The sequence below is a fragment of the Hydractinia symbiolongicarpus genome, chromosome 5 (genome assembly GCF_029227915.1).
Source record: "Hydractinia symbiolongicarpus strain clone_291-10 chromosome 5, HSymV2.1, whole genome shotgun sequence".
Lineage (NCBI taxonomy): Eukaryota > Metazoa > Cnidaria > Hydrozoa > Anthoathecata > Hydractiniidae > Hydractinia > Hydractinia symbiolongicarpus.
The window spans coordinates 22,648,437-22,674,976 of record NC_079879.1 but is presented as its reverse complement, the minus strand read 5'-3'; the positions used below and the strand labels follow the sequence as shown (position 1 = coordinate 22,674,976).

Genomic DNA, 26,540 nt, shown 5'->3' with positions numbered 1-26,540 from the left:
TAGGATGGAGATCGGTCGATAGTTTGACATTTCGTCCATTTTCCCACCCTTGTGGAGTGGGATGACTTTCGCCAACTTCCATTCAGTTGGTATGGTGTCTGTTATTAGCGACAAGTTGATGATGAACGATAAGGGACTTGATAACGCTGTGGCTCTGTCTTTCAAAAGTCCTGATGGTATTTGGTCATAACCTGTAGCTTTCTTGGGCTGCAACTTCTTCTGCTGATTTTCAACAAATACATTTGAAAAGTGAACGCAAAAACAGAATTCGTATTTTCATTCACTTCACTTGGCTTACCCCATATAAATTCCTTAATTGGCAGTGCTACAGATTTAAGTTTATTTGCACATGTGGAAAAATATGAACAAAAACTACCAGCTTTTGTTAAGTTTTCTGTAGCCGATGTACATGTGCCATTGTTTTCCGACTTTCCTTTTGTTGGAAAAATGCTTTTAATAATTTTCCAAAATTTTCTTGGGTTATTGTTGTTCTCAATAAGGAGGTTTTTGTGAAAACTGTTCTTTGCATTTTTTATCATGCTATTGCATCGGTTCTTTAGGTTTTTATAAAGACGCCAATCAGCACTGTTGCCTGATTTTCGTGCCTTCCTCAAGACAGTATCTCTCCGAGACATAAGTCTCCTAACCTCCGTACCTAACCACGGGCACTTGCCTCTCTTCACTCTCTTTTGTATGAGCGGCGCGTGTTTATCGATTACGGTTAACATAATATTTTTAAAATAACTCCACGCACTAATTACATCAGTCAATGTGTACAGATGCTTCCAATTTTGTTTATTTAATTCTTTTAAAATAGCATCGTGGTTGTAGTTGGTATAACTACGACAAGTAATTACTTTTGGTGGAAGTTTTTGACCAGTCGTGATCGCCAATACTCAAGGGTATAACTTTTGTGGAACGAATTAGTGAGTGATTGTTTGTATAAATCAAATCTATAAGGGCGCTTGATTCTCTTGTTGTTCTCGTAGCCGCTGTTACCAACTGGTTAAATCCCTGGACAGCCATTAGCTCTTTAAATTCTGAATGATCATTTTTATTTTTATAGTTAACATTAAAGTTATTCCTGCTAAAGCTAAATTCCTGCTCTTTTGATACTGCCATAAACAACCAAAAGAAATTGCAGCATCCACTCGTGTTAGATTTGCTGAAACTTCACTATTTGTGAACAGTGGCTTCTTTACAAGTATACCAATAACTAAAACAACAAAAATCTTTGTCAAGAGCCAACAGATGCGATTTGTGGATTGCGTAAAAACTTTCACACCGAAATGTAATGAAACGGAGAGCACGCATGCAAAAAAAAATGCGCGCATTAGTAACAAATAGGTTTCTTGAGAGTGGAAACTCTGATATTCATTCAGAAGAAAACCCAGAAAGGTTGCGATATAAACAAGGCTGTTGGCACTTTTTGCTCTCCGAAAAATGAATAAAGAAATGGGAGGGGGGCAGACAACACCATACTTCCGGGAAATTTGCCACCCAATTTAATTCATTAACACCCTTTCAATATTTAAAAATTAAAATCTACCAACCCGTTATTAAAATCCTCACCCCAGTTATCAAGACAAGAAATATCCAGTAGAATTGGGAAATGAAGGAAAGTGAAATGTTTCGTATTAAAATAAGTCTTTAAAACATGATGGAATATGAGTAACGCTAGAAATTATTCAACTTTTTAAAAAAAGAAGTCAAAATAAATCGGCATGAAAGACATGAGGTCAGATAACACAACTTAAAAGTGACCCCTTTTTTACACACCTAAAGACACACCCTCTTTAATTTATTAACACGCTCCCAACTATCGATTTAAGTGAAATTACCACCCCGACCCCTAAATCAACAACGGACATGCTGCATTTTTTTTCTAAAAAAAATGCAGCATATGTTTTTCATATTTGCCAAGTTTAATTTTAATTTTTTTTATCAGCAAATCTGATAAAAAAAATTAAACTTGGCAAGTTATAGATGCCTTTCTTTTTTTTTTTTGATGCAGTCTAAAGCTGTCTTCTTTACACCTTCTCAACTATGTCATACCTAACTGGTTTAATCAGAAATTTTTCGCGAATCTGGCAATATCGGTGGTTTTCTTTCCCAAATTTTTTTTTTTGAGTATTTCTGTCCTTAGTGTTTTTCGCAAGGAATTTTTACGAATCAGATTGATAAATCGCAAAATTTCGCGAATTCGAGAAAAAATTTTCCTGAAAAATACTTCTCTTAAGCAATTATAACTTCTTCAACAAAAATGATTGTGTTTTTATACGTGGTGATTTTAATGACCGCCTGGTAAAATAATTGCAAAACCAGGTTTCTAGAAGCAAAATATAACAAAAAGACCTTTAAAAATAAATGTTTTCTTTCAACACAACTCGTAAAGTATATACATTACTCCATCACACTCGTGCATACCAAAAAAGTTAAATAATAAACAGAAGTATCTACAAGTTTAAGTACTAATTTGACCATAAAAGAAAATAATTTACACAAATGCAAGGATATCAGACTTTAACAACATTTAGGTATCCTTTTTTAAATAAATTTAGCCTTAAACCACCTATATCACACTCAGTTTGGATTTGATGTAAATAAAAGCTCGTTTAACAAACAAATGGAACGAATATACATATATTTACATCGACTGATAAAGACCGTGAAGCACCCATCACCCACACATCACCCACCCATTTTTTTCAATTACATTTCACTATTGTCATTTGTAGGTAGGGCGACCCCAGAGTCGGTTGTATGCAAGACCATCTTTGAGTCAGTCGTAGGTAAGGCGACCTCAGAGTTGATTGTAGGTAGAGCGATCTCAGAGTCAGTTGTAGGTAGGGTGACCCCAGAGTCGGTTATTAGTGGGGCGATCTCAGTGTCGGTTGTAGGTGGGACGACTACAGAGTCGGTTGCAGGTAGGGCGACCTCAGAGTCGGCTGTAGGTAAAACGATCTCAGTGTCGGTTGTAGGTGGGACGACTACAGAGTTGGTTGTAGGTAGGGCAACCTCATTGCCAATAGTTTCAGTTGTGTTACTCTTCTCCAAGTCCTTTATTTCTGAATTTGTTGGGTCGGCATTATTTTGAGCAGAAGCATCCTTCTCTACTTTGTTTGTAACATGGATACTATGTTCTCCAATCTTCACAACTACCACAGTTGCATCACCATCCGACGACATTCTTTCAACTGTCATCTCGATGTCGTCAAATTTTTCGGAATTTTGGCTGTCCCCCTGTTGATCTACTCTATTATCCGACAACACGTCAGAATCTGCATCGTCCTCTGCGGCATCGGACGACATTTCGCTTAATTGCTTACGAAACTTCTCTTTAGCTTTTAACGTCGCCTTTCGTTTTTCTGCACCCTTGTTTACAGCAGCAACGCATTTCTTCGCATGAACTTGCAAGCAACTTTTCCATTTGAACGACTTGTTGCATCTGTGACATTGATACTGCTGACGCGACGTTAAGCTTGCTTGATGTATTGCTTTGTGCCGCGACAGACGAGCCTTACTATGGAAGGCTTTCTTACATTCGCCGCACTCGTAGGAACCGGAAGCTTTTAGAAAAGATCTTCCAGTATTGTGCCCCTCTAGATGTCGTTCCAGGCTAGATATCATACGAAATTCGCGGCGTCGGCATAGCTTGCACTTCAATGTCACGCTACCAGTCTTTGGATCGACAACTTTTTCCACCCTGTCGCTTATTTTCTCGAAAGCCTCCTCTGATAACGTATCCACTTTCTTCTTTCTCACGCGTAGGTTTCTTTCTTCTGGAGTTTCGTTCTCATGAGTTTTCCTGTGCACATCAAGCCTTCCCTGTATCGTAAAAATAAATAAAAAAGATACCAATAACTTTTGGGAAAAATAATTTCGCTGGAGCCGTTTTGTTAACGAAATTTTATTCTCGCTAAACTTAGCCCACGCTTGAATTATTTTTTAATCATGATACATTTCACTTCTGTTTTGTTAACCACTGAATTGCAAATAATTCGTTTTTTTTTTAAAGCACGAAATTTTCTTCCGAAAGTTTGCAATAATACACTACTTACACAGACTTACACAAAAAGGTATCAGCGAATATTTTTATAGTCGCCTCGAAGTAGAGAAGTCGCAGCCACATTCACGAGCGACACACAAACCAACAATCTTTGCGCATTTCCCTGTAAAAAGCTAACAAAGAAAACTAGGCCAAAGCAACGTTCTCCCTTAGTTCCCAGGGTTACCACTCTATTTATAGAATTAAATTGGAGGATATTTGAGGACTTTTAAAGAAAATTTTTACGTTTTTTTGGGGGGGAAGATTGAAATTGAGAATTGAGAAGATTTGACAAGATTTTTAAGGTAATGTCATGAATTGATTTTTACTGCACCGAAGTAGATTGCTTATGTATTCTTCTATACAGTTTTGTAAAAAAAAGAATTGGGGAGAATATAGGAGGCGTAGAAACACTGCAACCTGTTCCAAAAGTCTTATAATTTAACCCAATGTGTACTAAATTTAGCGCAAACTACAAAGTTATCTGAAAATTACATGGTTTTTCAAGCCCTGTTTAAAATCTGCTAAAATTAATTTGATTTTTATGAAGTGGTCTCACGTGAAAATTAACGCATGAGAAGTGGTAAAGTTTCTCAGACAAATAGCTTACGGTAAATCTTTATACCGTTTAGAAACACCAGAAACTATCCCAACAAATTATCTTACCTTGTATGCAAAATCTTTACCGCATATCTCACATACATAGTCATAACGATAGCTCGCCGCCAACTCCTTGTGCGATTGATCTAAATGTTTGCGGAAGTACTTTCGATCCGGGAACTCTTTATCACAAGCTGGACATTTCAATTTATCCTTCGATTCTTCGTGCACATTAAAATGCGCAATCAGGTGCTGCTTTCGCTTAAAACTTGCACCACATATCTCACAGACATAGTCCCGTGTTCCTGAATGTCTCATACTGTGAATGTACACCGAAAACGCTGTATGTAGCGTTTGTTTGCAAACATTACATTTACTGACCTCATTTTTGTGTCCTTCTAAGCAGTGTTCTTTTAAGTCAGCTTGAACTTTGAAGTTTTTGTGACATACATCGCACCGGTAGTTTCTTTCTTTTTGATGCGTATCCATGTGTTTATGCAGATGAGATCTACGCTTGCATGTCAAACCGCAAATCTTGCACGCAAAATTTCTATTATCCGAGTGCGTAATCATGTGCGCCTTTAACTGACGCGCGAACACAAAGCGTTGTTGACATATTCCGCATACAAATTCACCAACATTTTTAAAGTGAACACTGAACTGGTGCTCGCGTAGTTTTTTTCGATTTGATATTATTTTTGAGCAGAAGAAACACGTCTGCGGTAATTTTGAAGTTCCGTTGGGAAACCGTACACGCTTTCTTCGAAAAGAACTCAATGTTTCGCGTGCTTGTATGGCTAATTCTTCAAAGGATGCAACTGAATTCTCTATATTTACTAAATCGAACCCCTCTAAATGCAGTGTATTTGACTTGGTACGTCTTGCACTAAGAGGAGTTCTAACTTTAAATTCTGTGTTAGAAGATGGAGATGTGTTTTGCAAAGTGGTATTTGCCGCAGAGCTTTGTAAAGTGTTTAGAGCACTGATCGGTTCACTTAATTCAACACGAAATTCTTTCAGCAAATCGGCTGCAGGTTCTTTCTGCTCATTTTGATTTACATCATTTTTATCAGCACTGGTATCTACATGCTCCTGTATGGACACAGCCTCCTCACCAGTAGATCTCCCAACGCTTAAAGCAGAAGCATCGAGTACAACAGTGTCAGACTGCAAAGCATTTAAGAAACTTTCATTGCTGCTGTCGATATCTTTTCTCGGCTTTATAACCTCTGATTCTTTTGGTGTGGTGCTGACGGATGGTGTTGAGTTGATCTCGTTTTGATTTCTCCAAAATGTTTCGATAACATTTTGATATTGCAGCAACTGATGCTCTGGCAACCATGTTTCTTGCCATTGCACTTTGTAGTAACGTACTCCTTCCTAAAAAATAACAGTATTATAACATAAATCTCTAGTGATTTTTTATCATTTTCACAGACAGCGTGCTTCACAAGAAATCGAAAAAAATAAGGATGAAGGGGCACAGGGCACAATACAATTTTATGTTACCAAGCTTGCACACACCTAAAGTTTTGAGTGAATTATTTGGTCTCAGTTCCGTTCCGCTTTTTATACACTTTTTTATACCAACGAAAAATTTCGAGCAAAACAAAAATCTGGTGCATACATGTGTTGTGAAAGACTGCTCAAATAGCATTAGAAAGTTGAGAAAATGGAGGACAGTGGAATGTAAAATACATAACTGCTTAAGATCTTCATCGGCATGTTCATAAGAGGAACCTTTTATGTAAGTATTATTCTGGTTAAGGCGATTTTTATATGTTTTTTCTTAGCCAACCTGAAGACTCTTAATATAAAATATATTATAGGCTAGCTTTAATATAATAATTTGCATATGTAGTTTCATTTTAGGTTATATCCATTTCCAACCGAAAGAAAACAACCAGACAAAAGAGAGCCTGGATCAAGTTAGTGAACAGAACTGATTACAGTGGTAAAAAGTTATGGCAACCCAGCAAAGATAGTCGTATTTGCTCTGTCCATTTTATGGATGGCAAACCAACCATTTTAAATCCCAATCCAACTAAAAATATGGGTTACGATTCAAGCAAAAGAGGCACCCTTTTATCACCTCCAATCGGAAAGAGGAAAGCTAGAGACTCTAGTAGCAAAACCTAAAAAAACTCTTTTCAAGTGATTTCTCCACATCATCGACCTGTGACGTAATTGAGAATTCACTGGTAGTTAATGATGAAGTTGAAGACATGTTTTTTGAATATGTACCCAGGGAAGAAAAAGAGGAAATAAGCATTTTAGTTTTAATAGTGATGTCAGTATCATTATTGCACACTCTTCTGCAACACATTAGAAAATTACAAAAGGAAATTAAAATATTAAAAGCCAATGATAAAAAAAAAACACTGTGAGACAATATTGACAGCTAAAAATTGTAACTTTTACACTAACATTGCTAACTTGGGGTTATTCTACAAGCTTCATGAAAAAATTGCACCGTCAGTCAGAAGGCGTTATAGAAGTAAGAATGATCTTGAAGGGACAAGACAGTTCAAAGTCCCCCTAAAAAAATGGGTCCAGATAGAAAATTGACTTCATGCGATGAATTTTTATTGTGTCTGATGAAATTGAGACTTGGTCTGTTAACACTCGATTTATCACAGCGGTTTGAAATTTCTGAAAGTTTGTGTGTGAACATTCATTATTGTTGGTTGACCTCTCAACCAACAATAATGAATGTTCATGGCTGAATATTTGAAGTCATTTGTTTATATTCCAGATCCTGGCACACTTTTTTTGTCATCTCCCAGACGCTTTCACTAATTTAAAAATTTAAATGGTATTATAGACTGTTCCCAAATTTTTATAGAGACACCAAAAGACCTAGAATTACAAAGTGCAACATGGTCAGATTACAAGCATCATAATACAATAAAATTTCTTGTACGTGTTGCACTCAATTCAGCTATATCATTCATATCAAAAGCATACACAGGAAGAATTAGCAATAAGCAAATAACACTGGACAGTGAATTCTTGGACAAAATTCCGAAATATAGTTCTATTATGGCAGACAAAGATTTTAACTTATTCGATGAATGTGCTGCAAGATGTTTATATTTTCTAGTACTACCTGGACGTAGAGGAGCATCGCAAATGACTCCCGCTGAAGTTAGCAAAACAAGTTCAATCGCAAAAGTACGAATTCTGGTTGAACAGGTTAGCAGACGATTAAAAACATTTCACATTTTGGCGACCGAAATACCGTTATCTATGTTGGGTCATGTAGATGATATTTTAATTGTGCGCTCTACATTGTGCTATTTCAAAGATCCCATATATGCTGACTGAGCAATATACAATATATACATTGAAAAATAAACTTTTTGGAATTTAACTTGTCTTCTGCAAAAATGAAATTAATGCAATATTTTAGTCTGCTATCATATTGTCACTTGATATCTCACAATCAACATTTGGAATCACTCGCACAATATGTACCAAATCTCGCTCTTCATGAATAACATTAAATCGTTTTTTCAATTTTTGCGATAAAATTTCTGGTGCAGTAAACTTTTTCCAAAACCAAACCAGATTTTTCAGCACGTTTTGCCAAAATGCTTCATCATGTGTAACACAAACTGTAACATGACCTTGGAATGTGAATTTGAAAAAATCGCAGTATTTTTTTTCAGTTACACCCATTTGTCTTTAAACTTGATAATAATATGGACTAGATTTTTTCAGTGCTAAATTTCCATCAATCTCTTCTAAATGTCATTAGTTATCACATGTTGGAATAGTTCCAATAAGGCTAGCTGGGCGTTTAATTTCTACTAAGCCAGGTCCATGACAATCGCAAACAATTTCAAGATCCGGACTTGCTGAAATAAATGGATAGCTATCAGAAATAGTCATTCCTGGGTCATCTATTCTGCAACATTTGTGCAATTTTTTTGTGATGGATTTGTATTTTTCTTTGGCATGTATTTCTGTATTTATTCCATGTTTCATTTGCCATGTTTATATTTTTTTTTGAATAACCCATTATATCACTAATAATATATGGTGGACAATTTTCGGTCTCATTAATTTGTAGTTTTTTTGAAAAGTTTGAATTTCGACGCGGTAATTCTACCATGCCTTTGTTTTATCAACTCTTTGCTGTTACTCTGGGAAATAGTTGATTTATATACAGATTCTATATGCTCTTTACTATATAACTCAGCAATTTAGAGAATTCTTCAACCAATTCCTCTACATTAAATTCAGGTGTGCATGATTCGCAAAACTTTCTCCACATTAAATAATTGATGGCACATCTAAAGTTACAGCAGTTTTTATACTCTTTTTTGCTTCACAAAATTGTATGAAGCAGCTGTTTGGTATAAGTTCTTTCACCTCATGATAAGCTCTTGGCAAATCTTGCTGTTATCAGCTAACTTCTGCATCAGACATAACCTGGAACAACTGTTCTCGACTAGCCTCTGATTTTTGTTCTTCAACGGTAGCTTGGGTAGACTTTTTTAAATATTTTTCCTGAGTAAAAATGAAGTCATCTACACGTCTTGGCTGAATGTTTTTTTGCTTGTAGGAACATTTCTCGACAATTTACTTGTACAAGTTGGATTACACATAGCCACTATATTTGCAGCTTCGATGCGGAAAAGTAAACCTGCAACATGATTGCAACTTCCTAAAAGTCCAGCTGTACATGTGCAGTAGGCATTCATGATCTCACCATCAAGTTTATCATTACACGTTTTACGCACTATGGCCCAAATCGCATGCTGTTTCATCGATACCCTCATTGAGGGCACACATTTTGTGCGGAAAATGCAAAATTTTGATTCATCATCCAATAAATTAATTTGTACTTCACCAATAACATTGTTTGAAAAGTATCAATATGCTTTTCCCTGTTTATATTTGCATTCGATCCTTTAAACCAGATCATGTTTATTGAAAACTTCATAGAAATATCTTGAAATGTCACTGAGGTATAATGGTGGCCATTGTGAAATTCCATTTTCCTCTTTTATCCAACCTTCTTTCAAATCTGAAGGATCTGGAATGTTTTCTCCCTCATCTGAAAGTTTATTTACATATTCCTGGAGTAAAGTTCTCTCAATATGCTCCCTCTCTTGGTTGACTGTGACACGTAATTCATAAACTGCGAAAGCGCTAAAAATAAAACAAGTAAAGCATAAAGTTGATACCATATTCACAAAAAAGCCCTAGCTCTGCAAGCAACACAGAAGCCACTGCACTTACACAGCCACAGGCTGGCTCTGAAGTTTAACTTATTCAATGCTTACTCACCGAGCTGTCAAAACTTCGATTGAACCAGCAACAGATTTATTTTGAAGTGAAAGAAAGGCTTTTAATGCCTTAGAACTTCACAGCTTGAAATCCTCAAGACTGAGTTCTCCAAGTTCTGGAACTTCAGAATTGTCTGTTCCACTGGCACTGCTACAGCTTGGAATTTCGCCATCCATCTTCTTTAATCACGAAAGAGTTTATCAAAATAATATGTGGGTTTAGTATTAAAAAATACAGTTTGTTTTTTGTGGATATAATATCCTTGAACTTTTTTTATCAATGTTTACTTTTCGACCTGCTTTTCTCACCTACTAACTGCAACTGTCCTTAAGTTTTGCTCGGATTTGGGATGACATATCTAGCAGACCTGGAAATAATCATGTTTTGTACAATTTGTAGTAAAAGCAATATCTTTAATATTGTTTTACCTGTTTGCTATTGCATGCATATGTAAAAACGAAAACAAAACTACTTTTTTGTTGATTTTATTTGGTTGCACAAAATGCAGACAATGCAGTGATTTTAGCTTAGTCAGAAGCAATTTTCCTTTATCAGACTTTTGCAGAAACATTTTGTCATGCATGCAGCAATAAGCATTTTAAACGTTTCAGAAATGCTTTTATGTTTGATGAATTTAGCAGTTCTGATAAAAATCAGCATTTAGCATGTGCTATTTTATGCATTTTTTTACTTTGCTACCCTGCTTCTCAAGCCATTTTACAGCAAAGGGTCAGAAGATATGACTCTCCTGAATTAGCCTGTTTATTACCCTTTGGTTGCACAAAATGAGCCAGTGCTTTTTGTGCTATATGGTAACTAAAAAATTTTATTTTTAAACATGTTTTACAGTAGGTAGAGGGACTTATTAGCCCTCTAGTTTAAGATTTCATCTTGTCCAAATAAACAAAAACATTCATAACATTGACATTTGTTGATGGTTGAGCTTTCAAGTTTTACATTTCCTCCATGACACTTTGACTTTCGAGAACCATTAAGAAAAAATATATAATATTCCTATGCTTTCTTTCTTACTTGTAAATTTTGCATCTATTCTAAATTTTATTGTTGTTTGAAGATCATTTTTAGCAACCACATGCCTAGAAACCAACCTGTGAATACTATATAATTTTAAGAAAAAACAAGGTTTCTTTCTAAAAATAACCCACTCACATTAGAAACGTCCATACTTAGTAACTGCATAACAAAATGAATTCCCGACAGCTACTACTACTACTAGTAATTTATTTCGTAAAGCAAGTTAAAATACAAAAGGCAGCTAAAAGCTGATGTGGACTTGTTCTGCCCAGATTGTGAAACAGCCTGTTAATAAACAGGACAGCTGGATTATATATTTTTTGTCTCGATTATTATGTCTTTGTAACCGGATTATGAACGCTGATATAATGGCTGGCAAGGCAGGTTGTGATTAGCATTTTCTTTGAACTTTTGTGAATGAAACATTGATGGATTATTGTTACGGAATGATGGATTTCGTGCTTTTCTTTCTCTGCAGGATAAAACACCATTACAAACTAGGCAAAGTTAAAAAAATTTTTGACATAATTCTAAATATATCCTCCTCTTGTTAGTACATTTCAACATAATTGATTTCTGCCGGTAGGGGCGGAATCTTTAAAATACCCTGACACCAGAGATAACCATCTGAAGCCTGGATGCGCAGATAAATGGTATATCCAGACTAGCGCAACAAAGGCTGATTTACACGGGAGTTGATCTGAAATTCCTTGCGACGTCTGAAAGCAAAGAGGATAAATGAATTTCATAATTGTCGTGTAAATTAGACTTACAGTGCAACAAATTGTTTTATTAGCCAATGAACAATAGTTTACCGTTTTCTATCAACCAATTGCAATACGGAATTTCTGATTCTAAAAGCATCTCACATGAGCAAAAAACTCTCAGATAACTACGTGTTTTGCATTGAATCTGAACTTGTATACTTTGAAGTAACTAAATTTCACAGAAGTTTCACGGAAGTAGATTTTGCAGATGGATGGTTGGCTCATTTTTATTTTTCGTGGGAATTGAATTCTGGGGATAACCTAAACTATTCATTTTGCGGGAATTAAGCTTGGTGAAAAGTTAATAAACTTGTGAATCTCAAAATTTAGTTTCCACAAAATTTCGTTTCATTTGAGAACAACAACAACTTTGCCACAAGGGCTATTTGGTTGTCAGAAGTGATAACCAATGATATCAAAGCTGGTTAGCCCCGATTATGTTCATTCTATAGGTGCCAAATAATATTAACTGTCGTACATAATCTGGACTGTCCTGATTATGTTGCCCCGAATATGTATTTTCTGCATACATACATAATCCTGGCAGAACAGACCTACCTGTGTTACCTTTTTTATGAAAGAAACATCAAACTTGAAAATCTACCCACCTGCAAACACCAACTTGGCGTTTGTTTTAGCAACTGAAGTTGCTACTCTGCCCTTATACATTAAAGGAAGCAGACAGCAAAAACAACTGAAAGATAACCAAAGCTGAATCCCAGGACTTTTTTTATATAGCTAAGTCTTTGGAAATTTCCATGACTTGGCAATGTGCAACAATTCTTGCATTTTTAGCAGCAATAATTCTTGGACAAAGTTAGCTGCACAGGATGGGTCTTTAAGCTGACCTAAGCTGTATAGCTAGCTATAAACCAAACATCCTTTCTGTCTCTGTGTACAGCTAAAACGTGAAACAATATCGAAACTTACTTGACTCATTGAGAACTGCACAACCCTCTCAGGCACAAAATGAACATTACTAAATATATTTCCTGGACTTCTTAGAAATAAATCATTTTGCAAACTACTTGGGAAAATGGTCCGTAGGGCAATTCCAGGATCTAAAAAGGATAGTCTGTCAGGAGCCGCCATGTTAATGCCGAAAAATAACTGTTCCACCCAAAGTAAGACAGCCTCCCATAGCTGGGCTTTTTTAAATTATACCCCAAGTAGGGCTAAACTATGCAAAGTAAACACATCTGCATTCTTGCGTAAAAACTTCATTAAAGGTTACCTCCTGCGAAAATATACCACCCTCGCAGAGCATACTCATGACTTCATGCATAATTAGTGAATCTTCTTAGACAAAATTCTAAAGAGCCAATCAAAAATTAAAAAAAATATTCAAATTCCTAAACAACCTTTCAAGCTCTTTCATATGCAATTAACTTTATTTTTCGCGGGAGGTAACCTTTAAACTTATTTAAGCTTTACTGTTTTATTAAAGGATACCTGAACTTAATTTAATGAAAATGTCCTTCTTATAGACACATATTTAACCAATATTTGGCTAACCATAAAGACCCAAAGTATAGCTATGAACTATCAACTCTAGATCGCTGCGAATTTAGGATACTAGTTTCACAAGAGTTCGTCTGTCCTTTTTTTAGTTTCAGGATTGCACACAACCTGGCCTAAAAGACAATTTTTTGCAATACAGTAGTTTCTCTTTGTTTTATCGTTATTTTTTTCTTTATTTCTTGCCAATAAAACACTTGAGAAATGACCTCCTTACAATAAGAACGGGACTGTAACTTTTTTACACATGCCCCACGAAGGGCGAAAACATTTAAAGTCAAGTGGATACAGCCAGACAAATATTTTCGCCCGACTTTGTATAAGGCTCGACTTTGTGTGGGACATAACAACTTCGAAGGAACCAGGGCATTTAACACCGAGCTAAATGGACCCGATAGAAAGACGTCCAACAAACAAAGTACGACACACATCCGACTGAACCAAATGGACACGACACAGAAACCGACTTTACCTGACATGCTTACATATGGAGTGTAATAACAGTATAATGTGACATATACTAATATGCAAAACATTCCACATAACCGTGCTGATGCTCTTTATCACTACCTCGTATATTCATATTCCACATAATAGATGACGAACTTTCCTGAAATAGGGACGGGACTCACCTTGAAACGTCGCCGTTTACCCTTCATTGCGGCAAGTCAAGCTTTTTACTGATTAAATCGACATGTTTATTTATATTGAACATATGCTAGAAATAAATATACTGTAAATCTAAATTTTGATGAAGATTTTACGCCTCTGAGGAACACATCTAGACGATGATAAGCCAGACAACGGGTCTTTTAATAGGCCTGTGCAACTTGGTGAAAGTTCTACTCTAACGCCGGAGGAAAAAAGTATGCAAGGCATGCAGCGTGGCCCTCAGGAAGAACTAAAGAGGAGGATCGGCGATATCTATGAGCATCTCGAGAACGAGCTAGGACTACCAAATGAAAGGCACCATCACGATTTTCAGACCCAAGCTCGTCTATGACGGTGTAGAAAGAACTTAAAAGAACGACGAATTGCGATCAGCCAGTGTGATAAAGCAGCAGCTAGAGACAAGACGCTTGTAGGTTATATGGTTCACAGAGTATGCTACGCCGAACAAGTAAAGCCTATCCATGACTCAGAAACTCCTAAATAATCGCGAGAATGTGCAAGCAACCCTGACGAGATAGAGATGATCCCACTCTCTGAAAACGTTCTGGGTGATACGAAGAGTCTCCAGTCGTGGACATCATTTAGCGGTTTAAACGTCGAACTCCAAAGCCTGTGCGTTAATCTGAAACTGCATCTTCTATGATGGTAAGATTGGGAAAGTCAAAGCCAAGATAAAGAGTCTGGAGACAAAAAAAGGAGGATGTTGAACAATTACAAAACGAGCGCGAGACGATGCGTGAGGGTCTAGTGGTGATGGATTGCTACCCTCTGAGATCCAGAGCCGACTCATAGCGATTAAAGAGACGCTGGATTAAGATGACATATGAAGAAACTCAAGATTCTGTTTAAAGAGCAAGATATTGCTTTTGCATCCATTGTTCCAACTATTGGGTTACTAATTTCGATTGCCGTAACAGCTACAGGTGGTGGTGTTGGAGCAGCAAGAGGTTCTAGTGGGGCTAGTAAGAGCCTCGTGTAAAAACAGCTGGAGAGGCTCACAAACACGCTGAAATAGCTCGCGAGTTAGGCAGCAACTGCCTTGTCTGCTACCACGATCCCAAGTCTTTTTTTCTCTTTTTGTTATAAAAGCCCTGTGATCGAGGTTGCCTTGTCTTGTATTTTAGGAAGTAATGTCAACTTTTTCCTCAAAGCTGCTGCAAAGGTTTGTGGTACAACATCTTTATATCGTTATTGCTAGTGTTGTAGCTGTCAATGGAGAATAAATAGGAATGAGGAGTAAAATATCGTAAAAATCTGCTTTATGTTTGATGGTTATCACACATCAGGCGTGGCATCACACGAAGTTCTTTGACTGCTAATCCAGGCATTGCTGTGTGTGTGTGAGGATGACTTTTTGTATAAGTGCGCCGGGCTTTGTGAGAGATTTTGATGGAGATTTTCCGTGTTTATATCGACTTATGTACCAATGTCTACAATTGCTGGTGCAATAAGGATGTTGTAGTTGTATAGTCCATAATTTTTTTAATATGGAGGTTTATCTCTAAGGGAATCATGTACATGCTTGACACCTACATCTAGTTAACTAAGTTTTTTTTGAGGATATCAAGTTCAGTTTCTCTCAAAAAGAATTTTAGACGCAAACAAATATCAGAGAAAATCCCTAAAATTCAAATCCCCTTATAGCAAACCCCGAATAACAATCGGCCAATGAGCACAAAGTTGGCGTGGTCAAAGTCGGCGTTCTCTTATATAATACAAGATTTTTATCGGGTGAGTGAGGCTATTTGCACCTAAAGCAAAGGATTAGCGATATTGACCATGTGAGCAGAGAACGATAGAATAAGCAATCAAAAAGCGCGATCAACTGACCGCAGAAAATCGTTTAAGAACCAGCGTAATTTTTTCCACCCTAACTATTCCGCTTTCCTGGTAGGAAAAAATATTATGCTGGGTCTCCTAGCTACCTATATCTCGGAATTTGTACACCACGTTAGGATCTGCACCATATTTATTACATGCTTGAGTAAACCCTGATGACTAGCAAAGGTTGTTGTACCGATTGAACTCATCATCAAATGGCATAGCTGCTTTCATCATTCCGGGTATACGTGGCATGTTGTAGTATATATGGAAATAAAGATACTGTCGATGAGTGGCAGGGATCCCGTAACATGCTGACAGAGATGCCTAGCGCTGTAGTAGTACGTTGTGCAGCAAAGTTGACCTGAGTCTACCAGAAGTCGAGTGCTTGTCTAGCTTGACACGCAACTCGCACAGGTGTAAGCGTTAAAAACTTGATTGGGATACTTAGTAAACTCTGGACATATAACTGGTATAAGCACCATAGTTGTTATGTATATATCTGGATGCCTATGGCTCGTTTATACCCAATGGCCATCCAACGTAGTTTCACACTTGTACTTTACTTTTGCGTTATACGAGTAGATATTCATCTTTTCTACTAGAAGAGACATGTGCAAACAACTCTACATGTCATACGAGGATAAGCTTAAAGTTGATCAGTATTCGACTTTACATGGTTTAACCCATTCATTTTACAATAATCAAGCATAAGTGAGGTAGGCACCGATCTGAACAAAAACATTATCCGTATTCTATTCACCAATGGCTTACACATGATCCAAGATATTCAATCAGAAAAATTGAAAAGTTTTTGTCTTTGTACTTGAGACCGGCGTGTGCAGACTCCAAGTTGCCAAAGGCATCAAATTAACCTTTGCAACCGAACTTCGAAGGCTTTTTGGGTCTGCTCAAGGTCATCAAAAGCTATTAACTAAAGGTGATTACGATGGTTTTTACTACGCTACTAAGTATCTGTGGCTACGACTTATCTGCCCTCAACCTGATGAAGAGTACTGCCTCCTGAACTGTAAAAATTCTAAGATTTTTTCCATACTCGCCATCAAAGAAGTAACTTACGGAAGTCTAATTACGAGGAATTTTGACACGTTTGTCTACCTCCCTTTGAAGAGATCGACACCCAGATTTGAGTTCATGGTGTTGAATTGGTTCCACACCAAAAAACACGTGGCTTTTACAACAGTCACTATGCAGGTGCTTATAAAATAAAGATGGAAGGTGTGAAGCTAAATCCGACGTTGCCACCAAATGCACATGAGGACGGCAGCATGCGGGGGCGAAAGTCAAATCTTCAAACTACGGAATATCAAAGAGATTGAGCTGCACCTCCACATGCAGATCAAAGAACGTGATAGGCTTGCGAAAAAGCTTGAGATGATGACACATGTGTCAAGTGGGTTTTACGATCATCACCAATGGGTGCAGAATTGTCACTCTAACAAATGATTTAGGGACAGTATTGTGCGTAGCTGGTTTCTATTGCACCAGCTATGAGTCTAGCGCAAGCAAGCTTGAAGAATTTTTCTAAAAGACTAAGCCTAAAAACATGAGAGTATAAGACCACTTGCAGGGTCTCGGCCAAACTCAATCTCCAGATATAAAAAAGAGATAACAGGCGCTGAGAACGAGGTTGTTAAGGGGGTATATACAGGAAAAATACACCAATATACGAAAATAAGGCGAAGAATTATAATTTACGAGCAAAAAATTTACAATACTAAATAAATACATTCCCAACGACACACAGAAAACTGGAAAAAACAAAATAGGAGGTCGCATTTTATGCTACCGCCCGTTCGCGGAAAGTGTAATCAATAAATGCCCCTGCCCCAGCAAAATTGATCAAGCTTTACAGTGTTTTTTATATATTTTCATCATCACATTATTACAGTTGCCAGTAAACATAAAAACTGTACGAAATTATTTCTGTTATATATGGTGCAGATCACCCTCGTCCCAAGGGTTTTTAACCTTTTTGATATGAAAGAAGACGACGAAAAATATTATTCGACGCCATTTTTTATATCAAAAAGGCAAAAAAAAAAAAAAAAAATGGGGACGAGGTTGTGGTGAAAATATACACAAAACCTCTTGCGCCCCAGGGACTGAAATTTTAAATAATCGCCCCGGGCGGTAATCCGTCATTTTGTTGTTTACTTTTCTGTAATGTGCCTCGCCAGCAGAGCTCCATTTTTAAAGAAAAGAAGTGGACTTTTTGGGATTTTAAAGGTGAATCTTATTAAGTATTATTTATAGCTACGTAATAGCTAACTACAGAACAATTTATGTGTTGCATGTACGCATTCATTTTAACTTGCTGGCCAGCCAAAGCCAGCACACCCCTTCTTCCTCCTCATGCCAAGATTTAAAAAACGGGACAAAAAGATTAGCTAGCCAGCTAGCTATAGCATCTAAAATCTGCCTTTTTGTGTTGAATCTTTTCCACGTGGAGGGTATATAATGAAATGTACAAAAAACAGCTAACAGTGCCATATTTCAACTTAAAGGTTGGTTCAATTTGGTCAGAATCCAGGCCTTGCCATGAGCAAATAACCTCCCGAGAAATTAATTGCTCGCGTCAGCGTGTCTACGCGAGCAATTTTGCTCGCCATATTTTTTGCTAAAAACACGTTACATTTAGTTCTCAGGGCATCCTTTTCAGGAGAGGTGTGCACCTTAGTACACACCTAAATCGTTTCAGGCGTAACTCGTTTTGAACTTTCGTCGGTTAAAACGTCTGATAGATTTCCGTCTTGGTCGGACACTTTTAGATCTCAGAATTATTGAATAGTCCTGGTCCTTTAAATCCAGGAACAAGCCTATTCATAGCCAACCTGACCATTCTAGCTAATTCACCGACTCCTGACTTAGTTAAAAAAGTACGTAGACATAAATCTCTTTTGCCTGGCCCCTTCGTCGTTGGTAACCAGGTCTTACACAAGAATTCCAGCCATGCGGTTCTTAACTAATGCGGAGGTGAACACTGACGGAGCACGGATGACGCAAATCTGCAAAACTGCACTTACAGGCGGAACAGACAATTTATCATGGATTTAATTGTAGATAATTTCTTCATTTGACGAAACAATTGGAAACCATAGCAGGTCCAAATTTAATGAATTATATATTTTCTTTATGCGGCAACTGTTATTCAAACAATTTTGGAAACGAAACCCACGTGCGGTAAAAAAATTTTTCCATATGAATTTATGTACCTGACATGTACATTTTTGAAAAGAGATATTTTATTTATTAGTTTTATTTAAACCACGCGGATAAAGATTTTTTTTAATTTGAAAACGAAGCACATTTTTTCGTATTTGCTTGTGATGACCTCAAAAATGAACATTAAATTTATGAAAACGACAGTATAGTCATGCATACTCTTTCAGACATATAGAAAAGAAAGTTAAGATTGAGAGAGTCGCTATACCAGTAGACACTCGATCATCGTGTTTGAGGTTCACAATTTAAAACGTCCCCCACAAAATGAATGCGCAACAAAGATTAACCTTTTTGTCCGTATTGCACGCGTTTTATAAAATAGAGAATAAACTGTTGCATGATGGGTTGAAAATAATCACACCAAATATCTTTTCAGTTTCACTTAAAAGACCAATCAATTCTTGAGAAAAACTTGTACACTTATCTCAAAATTTTAATATTTACGTGAGCAATAGAATGCTCGAGCAATTGCTCGCGACTCATGGCAAGGTCTGGAATCCTTATTGTTTCTAGCCCTGAGACATTCTAAAGTGTACTAAATGAAATTATTATGTGTCCGAAGGTGTCCGAATTGATATTTTGGGTCTTTTTAGGCCAATTATCAGAAATCTTTGGAAAAAAGACTATTTAGGACCACAGTTACTGTTATAAGTTCGTTTGCTGGGTTTGGAAAGCTCATTGTTTCTAATCTAGAGTGCCTTTAATGAAATTATGATCCGTCCAAAACTGTCCGAATTAACGTTTTGGCAGCAAATACCTGAAAAACGCTATTTTGCATACAAATTTAATTGACAAGCTTAATTTAACAGGTGAAAAGAACTAATTGTTTTAATCCTGAGGGATTTTTAAGTTTCTAAGTTAAAAATATAACATGTCCGAAATTGTCCAAAAAAGTACTAGGCTTAGTATAGTGTACAAAATATATATATTTTTAAAAAATTTACAGAACTATTTTGTGAATAAAATATTTTTTAATTTATTTAATCTAAATAGAAGTCTTCCATGCAGAAATGTAAACATAAAATAAGACTAATTATTTCTAGATTATAAAGAGACAGTATTTGCAAGTACCAAAACAATGGATTTATAGTGTTACTATATGAATGAAAATCATAAAAATCTAGGATTTCTTCTTATCCAGATAAAAGCTGTTATGTTTATGATTGTGTGATTCGTGCAACGGATTACAATAGCGGCTCTGTAGGCAGAAATAAATTGGTTGAGTTTGTCATTTTAGTACAACATTTGAACATGTTCTAATTTTAATATTCAATAAAATTCTCAGGATTACGTTTTCTCTTATGTCTTTCAGTTTTAATATACAATAAGATAGGGCCCTCAAAAAAATTTGCAAAAAAGGTTATTATGTGCTTTTAAAATAGCATGGTGATAAGTAGAGGTAAGTTTTAATAAAATGCATTTTGGAGATTAGGGGTTGTAGTTTCATTCTACAGACCAAATATATAATTGTGTGTTCTCCTTTGTCGCTGACAGTTTTTCAGATGAAAACTGTCTCATGAAATTCACACTAAATGATTTCTAGTAATGATAATTTTTCAATAAAAAATAGGGGCTTTATGAAACAAGAACACAGATTTTTTGTAACAACGTTGTCAATATCCTTTCATGAAAGCCTGTCATAAAAAAGTCCTTAAAAATTGATTGTGAAAATATTTACGAAAAGCTATATATACCACATAAAATAGAACCAAAACAACTATATATGACTACTGTCAAAATTGCAAAAAAATGTGAAATTGACAACTGACAACATTTAATAAAAAAACTAATATATTCAGCAACTTTGTTTTTAAGGGTTTACCCTGATCCTTAAATACGCGTTGAAAAAATAATAGTATTTTCTTTGTAACGTCTCTAATCACCTGAAAACAAGGCATTTATTGTGCAAGGTTCTCATGTTAAATCTTCTGGTTATAATGTCAATGACCAAAACAAGGAAACAAGGCTAGCCATTATCTTCAAATGCAAATAACTTGGAAAGGACGCTTTTCCTTGGCAAGTTTAATATGTCAAATTCTCTCCTTGTGAAGTTGGCTTTACAATGGTCAAATAACATGGAAATTAAGGCTATAGCTGTATGCTACACCATGTACAGTCAAACCTTTATAGCTATGAACTTGGTTGTATTTTACGTGATGTAGCAACATCCTAAAAGAAACTGCACTGTTCAACATTTCCATCTTTTCGTAATGGCTGTTGCTACACTTTCTTAGTGTGGATTCAGTTTTTAATATTAATGATTTATGAGTGCACCTTTTTAGTATAAAATTATGTATCTATCTATTTTAGCATATTATAAACACGTTATGTTTCATCAGAGCACACAAAAAAGGTTTTGGCTTCTGCAAAACTGTAGCAATATTGCAGATGTGCAAATTTTAGCTAACAAGGCATTTACAGAAAAACACAAAGCTTTGTGCAAACAGTATTCAATCCCTGAACCCGAAGAATATATGGCTTATCGTGAAGAAAAGTTGCTTCTTATTTATTATTCACATATTATTCATAAAATATGTCGTAAGTTCAAACCACCAGTCCCCATGTCTGTTGTTGGTATGTCAATAGCATATTTTAAAAGATTTTATTTAAACAGTTCCGTCATGGAATACCACCCTAAAGATGTTGTATATCTTTGTGTTTATTTGGCATGTAAGGTGGATGAGTATAATGTGTCTATCGACCAGTTTATGGGTCAGGTTGTATCTAGCCCAAGACCAGATCTTCAAATGTTTATTATTGACAATGAGTTGCTACTTCTCCAGAAGTTGAACTTTCATCTAACTGTTCATAGTGCGTATAGGCCATTGGAGGGTTTTTTAATTGATTTAAAAACAAAGGATTTGCCTGGTATTGTTAATGTTGAACAGTATCGTCAGAATGCTGAGAAATTTTTATCTAACAGCTTGCTTTCTGATGTGTCTTTGCTTTATCCTCCATCACAAATTTCGTTGGCTGCTTTAAGTTTTTCAATGGGAAATCATTTTATGGTGTATCTCGATAAATTAACTGATGGCAAAGACAACAAGCAATTGTTAGAGAAAATAGAAATCATGAAGGGAATGGTAGTGAATTTTAAATTTCCAACGAATGATGAGATTAGCATTATTGAACAAAAACTTGAGATGTGTAGAGACCGTGAACATGACCCCACTTCTGAAGATTACCACGGACGAGAAAGGGAAAGAAAGGAAGCAAAAGAGTTAGAAAAGAAAAAGAAATATGAAGAGCTGAATGATATGCAGAATGCTGAGGATGCTGTTATGTTGGCCCAGGAGATGTCAGATTAAAATTTATTGTGGTTTCTAAAACTATGCTTCTTGTTTTTCTGGTTGTTTTTCTTTCAATTTAATGCTTTTTTGTTTTTTGTTTATTTATATATTTAATTTTTCCATCTGTAAAATGACTTGATAATATTTGTATTATTCAATAAGATAGATTTAGTTGGACAGAATAACAAAAAAGTCACGATATTTTTTTTTTTTGTAACTAAAACAATTTAAACTAGTGATGTTGATGTGGTTATTTTACTTTTTTGTCAGTTTATCAAGCAATAATTTTCATTGATATTATATTTTGCATTTTTACTTAGCTGCATTCGTTCCAATTTTTATTTTTAGAGATATAAACAGGTGTAATGGTGTTCCAATGAAATTACTGGAAATGATTTATTTTCATCGTGTGCTCTTGGGTGTGTGTGGGTTGATAGTGTTGATGATGTTCGCATATTACAACCTGCTAACTTATCATGTGCAACGTATATTTTCACAAAGAATGTATATGTATGGGTAAGTGAGTTAATAATGAGTGTTTTTAATTTTCACATGAATGGCTGTTTTGTCTTTTTTTTATTCTATAGCATTTTTTATTGTTTTTTGTTGTGATAAGTAGAGTAAAGTACTTATTCTGTTACGGTTTGGGGGCTAGAAATTAAAAAAAAATTTTGTAAAGCATTTTGTAAGTTACAAGCCAAATTTGAGCCATGTCTTATCTTTATGGGTTTTTTTTGCTGCCGCAGTAAAAAATATTTTGTTATTGCAAAAAACCTGTTGCAAAATAATACCGCAGGTGCCAAACAAGGTGAACTTATTTCATCGCGTCTTGTGTCTATTTAAAAAGATCATTCGTCCTTGTAGTTATTGCGATGCGATTTCACGTATTTCGCAATGACTGTTTTTGACATAGTTGGGCACCAAGCTTCAAAGACATTAGCATCTTACAACAGGCAATATGGATTATGTACAGCAAGTTCCAAGTTAGTAACATAATATAAAAATAATAAATACAATTAATAATAATGTAATCCTAATTGCGATCTTCTCATTTGTCTCATTTGTCTTAACAAATGTAAAAACAATTTTTATTATGTGAAAATGCCACCATGATTAATGAAATTCTACTTGTTATAAAACACAGCAGGAAATTGCTGCAATAAATTTTAGATATTGGTAGAAAACATTTTGGTTTTTCTTAAAGGAAGAATTTTCTGCGGAAGAAAATTCTGCGAAATTATAATATACAAATAGGAGTATGTGAGGAGTAGTGTGGATATGGCAAAATACAAAATTAAAAAGTTGCGGAAATAAAGATTGTGAAATAGTTACCTTAAATTGCTTTTTTTTTTACTTTTACCCTACCTCTAAATTCAAATTTTATCTTGAAATTACAGGAAAATTGCAAAAGAGCTAAAAATAGGGTAAAATTATTACATTTTCCTGACCAAACACGTTTTTAACTTTGGACATTTATAACTGGCCTTAAATTTTCTGGCAACTTCATTAAGACCAACCTCAATCTGCCGATGGTGATAAAATATAGTATAAGTGAGGAAGGTTGAAGGAGAGGTTGGCAAACCTTATACAGCCGTGTTTTATTCTTGATTTTGTTGAATCCAGCAGAAAAACGAAGGAAGGAACATACTATTGGTTAATAATCACCAAGTTAAATTACACTTTTTGTTGTATAAGAAACTCGTTTATAACAAATTAACTTCTACTCCGTATTTACCAAAAAAATTAAGAAGAATTAAGAAGCACTGCCTTGATATATCATATTGTGGCACGTTTTATGAGAAAAATGCTGATTTTATGTAAATTGTAGATGTTCACTACTCATTTGGCAGAAACTTAAACCTCACAAAGGGTTCAAACTCAATATTTATAATTTATTGATAAAATTTCAACTTTTTTCTTAAGAAACCACAAAAGTAGTTTTTAGTGTCATATGATTTTGTACTTTTACACTGCGACTGCGAATAATCTAACAACTTGATGTGTAAAATTTTGACAATAGCAAACGTCTTGCATAATTTTTTTTTTAGTTTGTAGAGTTCGATGGCTTTGCAAAATGCAAAAAAGTTGTAATTTTTAAACCTTGTGCAACTCCACTATGTTTTATTATTACATACATCTAAGGTATTTTTGCAGCGTTAAATGAACTTTTTTTTTCTTGATCACGTTTAGATTCACCCACAACTTACATGGTAACATCTTATCGCCTCCTGGAACTTTCAAATTTGAGAAGGTTGCTCACGAGCCAGATAATTTACCAGACAAAGCACCGATATACCTACTCATTTTGATTAGTTCAAGTCCACATAAAGGAAAACACACTGACTTACGAGAAGCTATACGACGAACTTGGGGCTTTTGTGGAGGATTGAGTGTACACAAAGGCGAATATAAGGATGCTATAAAAAGCCAAAAAAATATTTCCTGCAAAGTATTCTTTTATATGGGTAGAAGTCGTGCTGTTGGAAGGGATGCATCAAGTATAGCTGAACTGGAGAAATATCAGGATTTAGTTATAGGTGACTTTCTGGACAGTTATCATAACATGACACGAAAAATGATGTTCGGTTTAAATTGGGCGTTTCAAAAATTTAATCCGCAATTTGTCATGAAAGCAGACGATGATGTTTATATAAATGTCCCACAACTAATAAATCTAGTAAACACAAAATACGCCCATATTGAGAACTTGTATGGCGGGCATGTTTATTATGCCAGTGTGATCAGAGACGAAACGCACAGGCATTATTTAACAAGAGACGAATATCCCAACGATTGGTACCCACCATATAATAAAGGCGCCCAATTGATTATTTCAGGCCATTTACTAGGTAAACTTTTAACCATGTCTACTCGCATGAAAAGATTTCAAATTGATGATGCTTATCTTGGCATTCTTATGAACCATATCGGTGTGCTTCCTGTGAAGGTGAAAGAATTTATACAAAACCAGTGGCTTACTTATTTTGTTCGTTGGATAAGTACCTGCGATTTAAAAGCTATGGTTGGAATTGGAGACAACTTCACTCCTTCACAAATGAATTATATACATTCTGTTGTGCATCATAAAGCATCATGGTATTGTGTTCGTCTCGATTACCTAGCGTATTATTTGTTGTTTTTATTCGTTTTCATATTGTTCATTTTGCTATTTATGAGGCAAAGGTATTGTCCTTGGCTGACCATACCAATTTTAGCTCATTCTTTCAATATATTTGTGAAGCGCATTTGCAAGTAGTTTCAGGTATTTAATTTTTTTTACTTTGTCCATGTTCTTACTGTTGTTTTTAGGGAGTTTTTTGTTAGAAAAATGGGGAAAAAAATTGCTAAATATGAGCAATTTCAAATTATTTTAATTTCTTGAGAAATATCTTGGTTTATTCTGCTATGCAATAACAAAGAGTGTTGTGTCACCTCCAGAAATTGTTGTTCTTCTTTTGGGTATGAGGGCTAACCAGATATACCTTTCTCATTAATTTTTTAGTTTTTAAGAGCAGATGTTTTCACTTTGTTATCCAAAATGTTTTTATGAAAGATTTTTTTTATATATATATCTTGTGTATAAAATTGATTAATGGAAATTATAAATGATATTCTTCAGAAGAAATAAGTCTCGATATATATCTCAGAGGCTTTTTAGGTGGCGTGGCAAGATTCATGGACCTTGTTTTATTTAAGTGTCCAACATGGTGAGGGCATAAAGTGCAGGAATTTTATGAAATCTTAACCCTCTAAATTGGCAACAATGCACTAAAAATGACAGGACTACACTATGAAAATGTTTTAAAAATGACGAAAATATACCAACATAATGCGTATGAAACAATTGTTTAGTCAAGGCTGAGGTTGTTCGATATTTTTTGCCTTTAGCTACCTGCCATTAACTATACCCTTGTATTTATATGCCTAATTCACTTCATCTAAACACGATTTGCCTGAAATTAAACCATCGCGCATGTGTACAAATCTATTGCACATGTTCAAAAAGTTATTGCTCATGTGTACAAAACTACGGCGCATGCGCAGTTTGCACCACAAATTTCATGTAAATATAACGATATTTCATTGCGGTTTAAAATCTCATTTCAGATAAATTTCATGTTGGATCCGATTAAAGGCGACTATGTGACGTGGAAAGGAATTTGGACGTACAAATCTCCCCTTAAATGGGGATTTAATTTGACAAATTTTCGCAATTCACCTCAATTTTTGTTTTTCGAAATTATA

General features: G+C 35.5%; 3 protein-coding genes across 3 annotated transcripts; 2 read left to right on the top strand and 1 right to left on the bottom strand.

Moving 5' to 3' along the window:
* Positions 1 to 2,356: 2,356 nt before the first annotated feature.
* LOC130645430 (zinc finger protein 252-like) lies at positions 2,357 to 12,889 on the bottom strand. Its single transcript, XM_057451417.1, has 3 exons — positions 12,679 to 12,889; positions 4,715 to 6,028; positions 2,357 to 3,828 (listed from the first exon to the last, which is right to left on the bottom strand). Exons 1-3 carry the CDS (start codon positions 12,838 to 12,840, stop codon positions 2,713 to 2,715), a joined length of 2,592 nt encoding a protein of 863 aa, XP_057307400.1. The 5' UTR covers positions 12,841 to 12,889; the 3' UTR covers positions 2,357 to 2,712.
* Positions 12,890 to 17,894: 5,005 nt separating this feature from the next.
* LOC130645424 (cyclin-H-like) lies at positions 17,895 to 22,494 on the top strand. The gene is made up of 2 exons (XM_057451411.1): positions 17,895 to 18,009; positions 21,316 to 22,494. Exon 2 carries the CDS (start codon positions 21,333 to 21,335, stop codon positions 22,311 to 22,313), a length of 981 nt encoding a protein of 326 aa, XP_057307394.1. The 5' UTR covers positions 17,895 to 18,009; positions 21,316 to 21,332; the 3' UTR covers positions 22,314 to 22,494.
* A 27-nt stretch (positions 22,495 to 22,521) lies between these two features.
* On the top strand, positions 22,522 to 25,923 carry LOC130645423 (beta-1,3-galactosyltransferase brn-like). Its single transcript, XM_057451409.1, has 2 exons — positions 22,522 to 22,811; positions 24,486 to 25,923. Exons 1-2 carry the CDS (start codon positions 22,672 to 22,674, stop codon positions 25,549 to 25,551), a joined length of 1,206 nt encoding a protein of 401 aa, XP_057307392.1. The 5' UTR covers positions 22,522 to 22,671; the 3' UTR covers positions 25,552 to 25,923.
* The last annotated feature ends 617 nt before the right edge of the window (positions 25,924 to 26,540 follow it).

Coding starts and splice junctions, on each gene's coding strand:
- LOC130645430 (XM_057451417.1), bottom strand. CDS start 12,840: ATGGCGGCTCCTGACAGACTATCCTTTTTAGATCCTGGAATTGCCCTA. Junction 6,029..12,678: donor TGCAGTTCTCAATGAGTCAA/GTAAGTTTCGAT, acceptor GTTATTTTTTAG/GAAGGAGTACGTTACTACAA. Junction 3,829..4,714: donor GTAAAGATTTTGCATACAAG/GTAAGATAATTT, acceptor TTTACGATACAG/GGAAGGCTTGATGTGCACAG.
- LOC130645424 (XM_057451411.1), top strand. CDS start 21,333: ATGTTTCATCAGAGCACACAAAAAAGGTTTTGGCTTCTGCAAAACTGT.
- LOC130645423 (XM_057451409.1), top strand. CDS start 22,672: ATGAAATTACTGGAAATGATTTATTTTCATCGTGTGCTCTTGGGTGTG. Junction 22,812..24,485: donor CAAAGAATGTATATGTATGG/GTAAGTGAGTTA, acceptor GATCACGTTTAG/ATTCACCCACAACTTACATG.